Consider the following 12,613-nt stretch of genomic DNA (forward strand, 5'->3'; position numbering starts at 1 on the left):
TAAAGTTAGATCTAGTTTTGGGGCCTTTTTATCTGTAAAAGAAAACATACTTAATAGTTGAGTTCTTCTGAGATCTCGTTAATAGTTATCTTGTTAATGTGACGCCTGTGGTGAGACGCACAGTAAAAGTGTAGTTATCTTATTTGATTTATTTATGTATTATTATTATTGTATTTATGTAATGTTTTATTATTTATTTTTACTATTATTATGTTCTGTATGTGTGTGTTTTTTGATTATTTATTGAGTCTTATATTATTTATCTGTATTTACTGGATTTATTAAAGCAACATCTAATGACAGCCACTGCCGCTGTTGGGGAGGGAAATGGGATGTTAAAAGGAGGTACAAAATTGTAAACTCATTGTACTGTTAAGTTAATGAAGAAAATAAAAACTAAATCATCATAAAAAATATTTTGTGACCCAGTGGTCCTACTGCAAACAACCTGGTCTAAGCAGGGATCGGACCAGCGATTCTGTGCATGGGAGTCGGTTGCTCTAACAAGGAGGCTAAAGTCCATGGCCTCTAGCATCTGTCATTAGTGCACCTTTACAGGTCAGAGGTTAGAGGTTTACCTGTATAGCACTTGGCTAGCTGGCCTTAATTACACTCACCACCCTAATCCTCACTCCCATCCCTGACAAGCCTCCACATGTAAACCGCTAATCCTACTGCACCCAACCTGCTCTGATCTGGGATCGAAACTCCCTCCATCGGCCCTTACCCATCATGGCCTCCCAATCATCCCCATCCACCGAATTGGATCATAGCTCTCATCCAAGAGGATGCTGCACACTGGTGGTGGTGTGGAGAGACCCCTCTCATGATTGTGAAGCACTTAGGATGTATGGCCGTACACAAAAAATGCACTACCTGCTCTGATCTGGGATTGAACCCGCAATTCTGTGCATGGGAGTCCTTTGCTCTAACAAGGAAATTAAGGAACATGGTCTCTAGAGTCTGTCGCTACGTCACTTATTAATGATAAAATACTGATTACAGATGCGCTGCAAAATATGATTTTCTTATATTGTTTTGTCTTGCTTTTAGTCCAAATATTGTAATAATCTTAAATCAAAAAGCATTTTCTAGATGAGCAAAAATACAGTTTTGTTTTTAAGAAATAAGGGGTCTGTTCTTCATACCTCGCTTAAATGATCTAAGATGATTTGGCAGATCCTGGATCTGTTCATCTGGATGAACTGATCTGAGATCCCTGTGTGTGTTGTGAAGGACAGACCTATCGATGCTCAAAATCATGATCAGCAATGCAACGATTGGCTGACGGCACAGATGCGTAATGACATCTTATAACTAATATTCAATTATCCATGTGAGCAAAATTACAGAAAATTAATGGTTTGTTAAATATGATAAAAAGCTGCATGCTTTGGCCCTTTCATGTGTCAAAATCAATTTATTTAGTTTTACCAGAGCGGATTTTCCTTATTATAGTAGCCATAGTAGTATCATTGTAGCCGTTTTAATAATCGGTGTAATGAATAATTGGATGTTTACTGAAGCATTTTGATATTGGTAAAGGTGTCTGCACAAGTCTTGTACTTTCATTTCGGGGTGCAGATTGCATAAGTTTTAATAATATATACAACTTTATTTAATTAATAACTATATATATACATATATATATAGTTAAAAAATATTTACTATTTTCCCAAGTGTATATAACTACTACTGTAAGAAAATATCAGAATTCGGTACATACTTTCTGTATTATCTCTGCTTGAACTGAGCTGATCTAATCCTGTTTATATGAATTAAACCTGCTCCCGACCAGGTTTGAGCTACCAGGACTGTTGCTATGACAACAACTCTCAGATCAGTTTTGAAGAACGAAACGATCCTGGATCATGTCAAATTGTCAATAACCAAATCCAGCTAACTGATTAATCCACATCCGAAGAACTGACCCAAGATGTCAACATGAAGTGAGTTTTTCCTTAAAACAATCAAAATAATCTGCCAATGGGGCAAGCAAATTAATCTTGTTTTCCCTTAAGGCATTAGATTATTTTGTTCACCCCACTGGCAGATTAGTTTGCTTGTTCAAAGGAAAAACTCGCCTATTTCTGGCACATTATCTTAAAAACCAAACAGTATTTTTGCGTGTCTATAAAATCCTTCTTGTTTTAAGAATTTTACAATATTTGGGCTAAAAACGAGACAAAACAAGTAAGTATAAGTAGGTGAAACATTTTTAGTCTTTAATAATTATTGACATGCTGTGTTTCCACTGCAGGCCAGAGCTGATGCGCAAGTCTCGTGGGGGGAACGCAGGACTGATGAAATGTGGTAAAGGCACAACATATGAAGGAGGAATGAGAGAGCCGGCCATCGCGCACTGGCCTGGATTCATCAAACCAGGTGCTGAGAGATACATTCTGCATGCAGCTAAAATAAATTCTGTGGTTATGAATGCAGGACGTTGTGTTTGTATGCTTTCCCATCACTCAAAGGTGTCACTCGTGCTCTGGCCAGCTCTTTGGACATTCTGCCTACCTTCGCCAAACTGGCCGGAGCTCCCTTACCTGAGGTGCAGCTGGATGGGGTGGAGATGACAGACATCCTGTTCAACCTCGGACCGGTACGAGACCAAACTATGGAAATAAAGTTATAGGCCTGAAAATATATTTTGAGTTAGCTTTGGAAGATTTAGTTTTGTTTTTCCTGTCTGAAAATTCTCCATTATTATTTAAAAAATTATAATAATTTTACAAAATATTAAATATATTATTATAAATATGCAATAAGAAGAAAAACCTACTTGTGCGTTTTATTTTGATGCTATATTTGACAAATATTTTAAAGGGAAATGTTTTAAAAGGTGTCTTCTGGAGGAATTTAAAAATAATTATCATTATTTAAACTAAAGGATTGTATATGACTCTTTTCAGTATTGTTGTTATTTGTATTGGGTTTTTGTACAATTAATGTTTATTAAAAACACATTATGATTGCATATTGTACATTTTAAAATGTATTCAAACATCATTGTTTCACTTGGTCTGACGCTCCTTACTAACTTTGTTGATTTCTGGATTGCTTTGGTCATCATGTCTCTGAACTGTTTGGCCCCTTAAATGCTTGTTGCAGCTATATTTAGTATAGGTTTTGTCATGAAGATAGTCATTGCTGCTGATACATACATACAATTTAAAATATCTGTTGATTTTAATGATGAGTGATTTAACGCTGTGATTTCAGCATCTTTACCCCAGTCTTCAGTGTCAAATGATCTTTCAGAAATAAAACTAATAAGCTTAATTGGTTTTCAAGAAGTATTGTTTAGTATTATTAGTTTTGCTGCTTAATATGTTTATGAAAACAGTGATAATTGTTTTTTTTTTAATCTGGTTTCTATCAGGATAATAGAGGATGCAAACTGTTGTTATGCTGAATGACATTTCAGAGGGTGTCTTCTGTACTGTAAATAATGGTAAAAAAATTTTAATGAAAAAATATATATAATAATAATAATACATTTTATTTAAAGGCAGCATTCTAGCAACTCAAGGACCCCGTACAATCAAAAAGAAAAATACAACAACTAGAAAAATAATAAAATATGCACAGCAATAGTCCAAATTAAGTATTAAATGTCATCTTAAATGAGTGGGTTTTGAGTCTTGATTTGAATAGTGTGAGGGATTCAATGTTTCTGATATATATATATATATATATATATATATATATATATATATATATATATATATATATATATATATATATATATATATATATATATATATATATATATATACAAAGTTGAGGAAATAAGCCATTTTTGCCTTGTTACTGTCATTTCAGAGTAAAAGACAGACCATGTTTTACTACCCCACTGATCCAAGTGTGAAGTATGGTGTGTTTGCAGTGAGATGGGAAAATTTCAAAGCACATTACTACACTCGGGGTAAGTACACCATTTTTGCACCCTATAAATAAACCATCCATATTAGAATATATCCTATATCTGATACAGTGTTAAACAAGTTTATTATCCCTCCTGTGAAACTTTCATTCTTTTTCAAATATGTTCCAAGTGATGATAAACACAGCAAGGACATTTTCACAGTACTTCATATGATATTTTTCCTTCTGGAGGAAGTCTTATTTCTTTTAGTTTGGCTAGAACAAAAAGATTGCTAATTATTTTTTTATATTATTTCCCCCTTAGGATTTTTTTTGTTTCGATTGGCTACAGAACAAACTACTGTCATCCAATAAACTGCCTAGTTAAACTTAGTCAAGTCTTTAAATGGCACTTTAAGCTGAATGCTTTAATTAGCATCTAGCTAAATAACTAGCAAATATAAATCAATTGCTAGATTTTAGGTATTAAAACTATTATGTTTAGAAAAAAAATCTCTGTTAAACAGCACTTGGGAAATATTTGAAATAGAATTTAATTTGACAGGAGAGCTTCAACTGTATGTCTTTTGACCCATAATTCAGGCGCAGCTCACAGCGAGTCAACCCCGGACAACAGCTGCTCATTACTGGCCTTCCTCAAGTATCACGACCCCCCTTTACTCTTTAACCTGGAAACAGACCCGTCTGAAAACTATAACCTTGACGGCGATCAATGGGACGCTGTCCGCAAGCAAATCCAGGCTGTCAAGCAGCAGTTTGAGGCGTCTATGGTGTTTGGAGAGAGTCAGATATCCAAAGGCATTGACTCTTTACTCGAGCCCTGCTGCATTCCTAATTGCAGACCGAAACCTGAATGCTGCCGCTGCAATTCTGCACTTTAATGGCCCGCACACTGCCAGATGCCAACATTATACAGCACAGTAACATAACATTACAGTAGGGATGTAACGATGAATGCAGTTGAAAATTTATTCATATCGGTTGAGATGCCTAACAAATAGTGATATCTTTTTTTTTTTACAAGACTGTTATGATGCATTTAACAGTCATCAGTATCTTAAATCCTGGAAAGTTTTTAATATTTTAAGCTTCATTCATTCATTTTTTTGTCGGCTTAGTCCCTTTATTAATCTGGGGTCGCCACAGTGGAATGAACCGCCAACTTATCCAGCAAGTTTTTACGCAGCGGATGCCCTTCCAGCCGCAACCTATCTCTGGGAAACATCCACACATACACACACACTCATACGTGTGTGTGTATGAGTCATACTACGGACAATTTAGCCTACCCAATTCCCCTTTACGCATGTCTTTGGACTGTGGGGGAAACCGGAGCACCCCCACGCGAACGCAGGGAGAACATGCAAACTCCACATCGAACCAGCGACCCAGCGACCTCCTTGCTGTGAGGCGAATGTGCTACCCACTGCGCCACTGCGTCGCCCATATTTTAAGCTTATGAACATTTATATGTATATATGCATGTATTATATCATCTTTGCGTCAAATTACAAAAAATCGAATGACCTAATGCAAGGTGTTTGTAACGCTGATTGTATGTACAGGACAGTAAGAGGCACTTCAATAATCACACGCATGTTATTATCATCAGCTTGAAGAAGTTCGCTATTTCAGATATAGATGCGCAGCGAGCGCACACAAGCTCTCTGGAGAAAGTGAAATTACTCGCGCTTTAAGACGGCCTCTTAAAACAAAAACAAGACACGGCAGGACATGGCTGTTCATTAAGGCTACGAAAAGATTTGTTTGAGTTCGGTGAACCATGGCTTGTTATGGCTGGGTATTTAAAAATGGCACTTTCTTTGTTTTCATTCTCCTGGCTTGTGTAAGTGTAACGGAGGCCAGCTAATAAGTGCTGTGCAGCAAACCTCACTCCTCTGACCTCTAAAGGTGCCCTAGTAACAGACGCTAGAGGCCATGGTCTTTAGCCTCCTTGGTAGAGCAACTGTCTGACATTGCGGAAGATCGCTGGTTTGATCCCAGCTCCGAGCGGGTTGGGCGGTGTAGGACCGGTGGGGTTACATTGGTGCCGTGAACCGGTTGGGAGTGAGGTTTAGGGGGGTGAGTGTACTGGAGGCCAGCTAGTAAGTGCTGTAATGTTAACCTCACTCCACTGACCTCTAAAGGTGCTCTAGTGACAAACGCTAGAGGTCATGGTCTTTAGCCTCCTTGGTAGAGCAACCGACTCCCATGTGGAAGAGTGCTGCTTTGATACCAGCTCGGAGCGGGTTGGGTGGTGTAGGACCAGCAGGGTTACATATGCGCTATTGACATTTCTCTGTAAATCAAAAGCATTCATCTGCGCGTCTAGCTCTGCCTTTATGTAGCCAAAAAGCAGTATGGGATAGTTTGCTTTTTGGTACCTTTTGAAGTAAACGGACATTAGGATGTACTAACCCCTACCGAACCGTATCACTCAGTGTAAACGGGCCATATGTATAAGGTTGTTCTCTGTTCTGCCTCAGTTATCAGTCTCACACTATTTACTTTTATTTGTTTACTTTTTCTGAAAGTCTAGATAACACCATTGTAGTTTTTAATTTATTATCTCAGCAAATAGGAATTTTAAAAAATGTGGTACTCTGTTATTCACTGCGCTTTTATGCTGATTGAATGATCTTAGCCCTGATTTTGAGTCGCCGACAGGTTTTGAGAAATCGCAGACAAATGCCTGAAATCACAGACAAATCGGTGCTCATTCACGTGAGTAACAACCTCACAGTGTGAACTATCAAAGACATGATCTGAGAGAATCACAGATGTGATGATTATAATCATGCCATGTGAAATGTGTTCTGATTGAAGAAAATTGAATCGTGAAATCCAAATCCTAAATTGAACCGAATCGAGTTCAGTGAATCATTACATCCCTACACTGCAGTTCACCAAAAGACTGATTGTGTTTAACAGAGGCCATTCATTTTCTTTAAGAAGCAAACTTATGAAAGTCGAGCTTTGCTGATCCGCACTGAATCTCATTCTTTGTTAAAAGGGAAGTGACTGAATTTTTTAATTATGATTCTTGCTGACTATTCTTGTCAATGCTCAGAATGAAGCTATGATTTTTTTATATATATATAAACCAGTGTTATAGTAATTATCTCATTCATCTACTGTATAAGAAAGCCTGATATAAGAATAGTGTATTATAATAGCTGTAACAGTGATTTCAGAGGGAAAAGAGGAGCTACTGTGATGTATAAAGTAATAAGTAAATGTTTATTGAATGTTGACACAAGTGTTTGTTTTATACTGTCTTTTGAAGTTAATCAAAAGAATGCTAGTCTGTGTTTAATGCTGAATCTTAATTATGAAGTGATTTTTTTTTTTTTAGAAATAAAATAATTTAAAATAACACAGGTTTTTAGTTATTCTGTTCCTCCTCATCATACATGTCCTACCTATACTAGCTGAATGGTAATGCAATTGTTAATTGATTTACAATCATGTATTCCTAATCATGAAAAAATTTATGAAATGTTAACTTTTAGACTGCTTATTAAAAATTAAACATTGCAAATATTTTTTTTTTGACTGCTTAAATTAGTTGGTCAATACAATATTCAAAGGACATCCTTCCTACAATGTAAATATAATAAATATAGTGTTTAATTATTCCTAATCATCATAATTATATCTAATTCATGTGTTTTAAATAACAGATCATTTAAATTAAATTTATTATGGAAAACATATCTCTTTTTTTAGCATTTTCTAACATCAAAATAATAAGCTCAATAACATTTTTATATTCATAATGAGTAGCAGATTTTTGAGAAGAAGCTCCTTTATAAAATACTAATGTTGTAGGTGAAGTACAATTGAAAATCATTTTACCAATCTTTTTCCCCAATCTTTTTTCAGACACATCTTTAAGGATTTTCTTGGTTGCATCAATGAAAAAGTTTAAAGTAGGTTAAACTTGTGCTTTTGCATAGTTAACATTTTCAATTAAAGGTCTCAAGCTAAAAATGGAAATGAAAAAGATTTATTTTTATTGGTGAATCTTGCCCTACAAGGCAGAGGTTAGGGATATTGGACTATAAAAGGTTGTTGACCATTGCTCTAAAACACAGGTGTCAAACTCAGTTCCAAAAGGGCCGCGGCTCTGCACAGTTTAGCTCCAACCCTAATTAAACACACCTGATCAAACTAATTGAGTCCTTCAGGCTTGTTTGAAACCTACAGGTAGGTGTGTTGGAGCAGGGTTGGAACTAAACTGTGCAGGGCTTCGGCCCTCCAGGAATTGAGTTTGACACCCCTGCTCTAAAAAGACACAAAGTAGAGATCACAGGTCTCTTGTATTAAAGACTACATGTTAATTCTACATTTTTGAAGCTGCTAGTTGACTTAAACAGTGGTGTTTTAAAATGTCCAAATCATTCAGACCGTTATTAAACAGAAGAACTGTAGCAACTCTTTAAGCTTTCCTTTACTGTGTTATTGATTGTATTTAATAAGCATTCAAATCATTGTGGGCCGGTTTGCAATAGCTATACTCTACTATCAGAGTATAGGGCCCCGATTGTTTTCTGCTGAGGGCCCCTGAATGTACAGGGCTGACCCTGAATAAATAATATTATTTTTATATATTAACTCTCCTAATGCATTCAGGTCTTTTCTGACCACAGATGAGTTGGAGAAAAAATGTTTACAAGCTTGAAGACCCTAAAAATAGGCATAATTTTTGTATGAGATATTTAAAGTTTTTTGAAAATGAGCTTCCAGGCAGTGTGTAACAGCTTTAAGTGAAAACATCCAGCTGAGGTTTACATCTGAAAGTGCACTATTAGATTAAGACTATTAATTCTTTAGCAAAATAGTCGACTCAGAGTCGAATAAATGAATCGTGTAGGGTTCGGATCTTTTGCCTGAACGCGTCGATTCAGTACATCACCAAATATGTACTTCCAGATCTGGTAAAATGTGAATGCGCCTTTCCCTCTAGACACTGGCGGAGCACGGGGGACCACAGAACTGATCATGACGTGAAGATGATGATCACTGACAGATGGAGATTCGGCTGCTGGGTAAAAAGGGTTAAAGTTTATTTTCACAACAACACTACAGCAAATCCAACCTAGTGCTGTGTTTGTTCCTGTCTTTTCTCAGATTTTTGATACAATAACCTATGCTGCATCGTGGGATTCCTTGGCCATTATGGGACTTCGTAAGTAACTTTCATAGTTCATATGGACCAGTTTCTTCTTCCTCTCGCCTCACTTTGTGTAGTTTGCTAAATATGTGTTTAATTGTGTGTTATAAGTTGTAATCGGCGCACATGGCTTGTAAACACTTATCTATTATAGATCACTGCTTGTGCTGTATCTCTCAGGTTAAATCTGTATGTGGCTATTCACATATTGTGTCCAAAACCATGTTGGAAACACAACGAGTGCTTCTTCCTTTACTGATTTAAATGCTTTTCTGAACTCGCGATCCTCTGTTGTTTGCCTTCGATACGGCCACTATCAACTGTTCCTCACAGACGGTCAATTTTCAAAATAGTTCAACTTTTGCCACTGTGTTGATTAATACTAAATGTGTGTCATTGTTATTACTTGGAGTTAGATTTAAGAGAGTAGGCTATATGCTGGTTTTTAACTGCATTGGGCTCTCACATACTCTGTGTGCTACTTCATAGCTGTGTTGGGCATTTCTCTCCGTCTCGCACTGAACCCAAATCACAAAAGACTGGGTAATCAGGCAAATCAGTGCAGATACGGGCTAAGAAGGGGTTTGGGAACAAATGAATTACTGAACAATTCATGTAGGAGTCGTTGGGATAGTCGGGTAAAAATAAATGCAGATTATAAGACAATGAAAGTGTTTTTTGACCGTGCATGCATATCAGCCGGTTGTTGGAGACCCTCAAAACCAAAATGTTTTGCTTTTATAATGCAAAATAGCGTCTCCTTAAAGATTTTAAAACATGCTACACTTTTTGTGTTACATGAAGCTCATTTTAGTTATTTAGTACTTTTATTATTTTTATTTATAGTTTTATTATTCTTTACTCAGTCTTAATATAATGACCTTTTGCCACACATTTTTGGGACTTATTTTTGTTGATTACATTCATTTTCTTGTCAGCTTAGTCCCTTTATTAATTCGGGGTTCGCCACAGCAGAATGAGTCGACAACTTATCCAGCAAGTTTTTACACAGCGGATGCCCTTCCAGCTGCAACCCATCTCTGGGAATCATCCACACACATTCACACACACACACTCATACACTACGGACAATTTAGCCTACCCAATTCACCTGTACCGCATGTCTTTGGACTGTGGGGGAAACCGGAGCACCCAGAGAAAACCCACGTGAAGGCAGGGAGAACATGCAAACTCCACATAGAAACGCCAACTGAGCCCAGGTTTGAACCAGCGACCCAGCGACCTTCTTGCTGTGAGGTGACAGCACTACCTACTGCGCCACTGCCTCGCCATTTGTTGATTACAAATACATATAACCACTGAAGCACACAAAACAGGTAGGAGTAATCATAAAAAAGGATTATTTATGTCGATTTTATGTATAACAAAAAGCAAAGCTTGAAATATACAGTTCAAGTCAGAATTATTAGCCCCCTCTAAATTTTTAGCCCCCTAATTTTTTCCCCAATTTCTGTTTAACGGAGATTTTTTTAACACATTTCTAAACACAATAGTTTTAATAACTCATTTCTAATAACTGATTTATTTTATCTTTGCCATTATGACGGTAAATAATAATTCTCTAGATGTTTTTCAAGATACTTCTATACATCCTAAAGTGACATTTAAAGGCTTAACTAGGTTAATTAGGTTAACTAGGCAGATTAGGGTATAATGATGGTTTGATCTGTAGACTATAAGAAAAAAATAGCTTAAAGGGGCTAATAATATTAAGCTTAAAATAGTTTTTTTTTTTTAAACTGCTTTTATTCTAGCGAAAATAAAACAAATAAGTCTTTCTCCAGAAGAAAAAATATTATCAGACATACTGTGAAAATTTCCTTGCTCTGTTAAACATCATTTGGGAAAAAGAAAAAAAAAACATCAAAGGGGCTAATAATTCTGACTTATATAAAATATGAAAAGATGACAAAGAAAACTTACAGAGTTGCCTTTGTCCATTATTATCAGTCCAACAACCAGCGACGTCTCACCTTGACCAAACAAACTCAGAAACGCTTTGGTGACATCAAGCATATAGTATTTTATTCATAAGACCAAATCCATGACAAGGCAGTGAGATTTTTTTTGTCGTTTTTTTACAAGTTGTCATTTTTAAAGATACAAGATACATAGTTTTGTCATACTGAAGCTGTTTCCGTTATACAGTGAAGGACTGAATTATGTACGTTTAAGTCCAGATCTTTGTATTTCCTGTAATTGTTTTTCAGCTACCCAAGCTTATGTATTAGATGCTCTGCCTCAATGTGTTAGGTGTTTCACAGCCAATTTGTCACTACAAATCGCTAAAAGTGAAGGCTAAAATAGATCAGATATTCATTTATCATATGAACACACAGAGAAATGCCATGTAACAGTCATAACTGAGGATTTAGAGCTCCGATTGAAGTAAATGATTGGTGTTTGCTAATAAATGAGAGACAAATTGCTGATCTGACCCATTAACTGCAACGATTAATGGCGTATTTGGACATACTTGTGAATGTATGTTGAAACGTCAGCGACTGCATGATGAGCACACGTCCGACAGCTGATGTTTACCAGTGTAAAGCAGATAAAGGAAAGATACAAATACTAATTGAAAGCTATTTATATCTTTTCACCCCAGCACAGTTGGCTTTTGGTTGTGAGATTGTTATCATCAACATATTAATATTATTATTATCATCATTTCTTTTAAATTTACATATTTATCTCAATAACATACTCAACAGAAAGGACACAGTATGGCGATCCTGACTCTAGAATATTTACAGCAATCTACCCGAAAACAATTCACATTTAAAACAGAAAGTCCGTCTGTGAGAGTGTCACCGTCACAAATGAACGCGGATACATAGGAACAGATTGCAGGCTGCTGGAGGAATGTTGGCTTGTTTTCCATTTAACATGCTACTGCACCACTGCACTAGCATACAGAATGTTTTGATCCGCTTCTTGATTTATTTGGTTGGCAAATTGACCTCATGCACACAACATCATAAGAGGTTAGATTTAGGTGGTGATGTCAGGTGATTAAAATTCAATAGAACCACAGCTATAGCTCAATAATATCCAGCTGCAGGCCCGCAGAGCCCAGCCTGATCTCACGAGAAAACGTAAGTATTTTGTGTTTTGCCAGTTTAGTGGCCAATTCGTACGAATTTGTACGAGTTCAGTCGTACGAAATTGTAAGATTTTAAAAAGGAGGCATGGCACTTAACCCCACCCCTGAACCCAACTGTCATTGGGGGATGAGCAAATCGTACTAAAATGTATGAATCAGATCGTACGAATTCATACGAATTAACCACTAAATCAAAAAGTTACAAATTGCCGTGAGATTGTGTTGGCAGAACCACACGTTTCAGGCACACACAATCCAGCACACACGATCTAGGCAAACCATATATGCTTATGACGAATGTTAATGTTATTAACGTCTTCTCGGACATCGTCATCAATATAATTTTATATATATTGTTAATAAATATTGTACACAATAAACAATCGTGTATACTATTTCGAAAGTATTGCGATCGAGAT

At 36.5% G+C, this 12,613-nt stretch overlaps 1 protein-coding gene across 2 annotated transcripts in view; it reads left to right on the plus strand.

The window, feature by feature from the left end:
- Window positions 1-7,267, plus strand: part of arsa (arylsulfatase A) — a 15,018-nt gene extending 7,751 nt beyond the window's left edge. The window contains exons 5-11 of one of the 2 annotated variants that reach the window (XR_015514300.1): window positions 2,261-2,385; window positions 2,478-2,605; window positions 3,829-3,931; window positions 4,474-4,978; window positions 5,347-5,764; window positions 5,803-5,938; window positions 5,989-7,267. Coding sequence is in view for 1 of the 2 variants with exons in the window: in NM_001013543.2 (NP_001013561.2) it covers window positions 2,261-2,385; window positions 2,478-2,605; window positions 3,829-3,931; window positions 4,474-4,772 (655 nt within the window). In the remaining variant the exon portion in view is untranslated. 2 annotated transcript variants of the gene reach the window in all.
- The last annotated feature ends 5,346 nt before the right edge of the window (window positions 7,268-12,613 follow it).

The sequence above is a fragment of the Danio rerio genome, chromosome 18 (assembly GCF_052040795.2).
Source record: "Danio rerio strain M-AB ecotype USA chromosome 18, GRCz13ab, whole genome shotgun sequence".
Classification (NCBI taxonomy): Eukaryota; Metazoa; Chordata; class Actinopteri; order Cypriniformes; family Danionidae; genus Danio; species Danio rerio.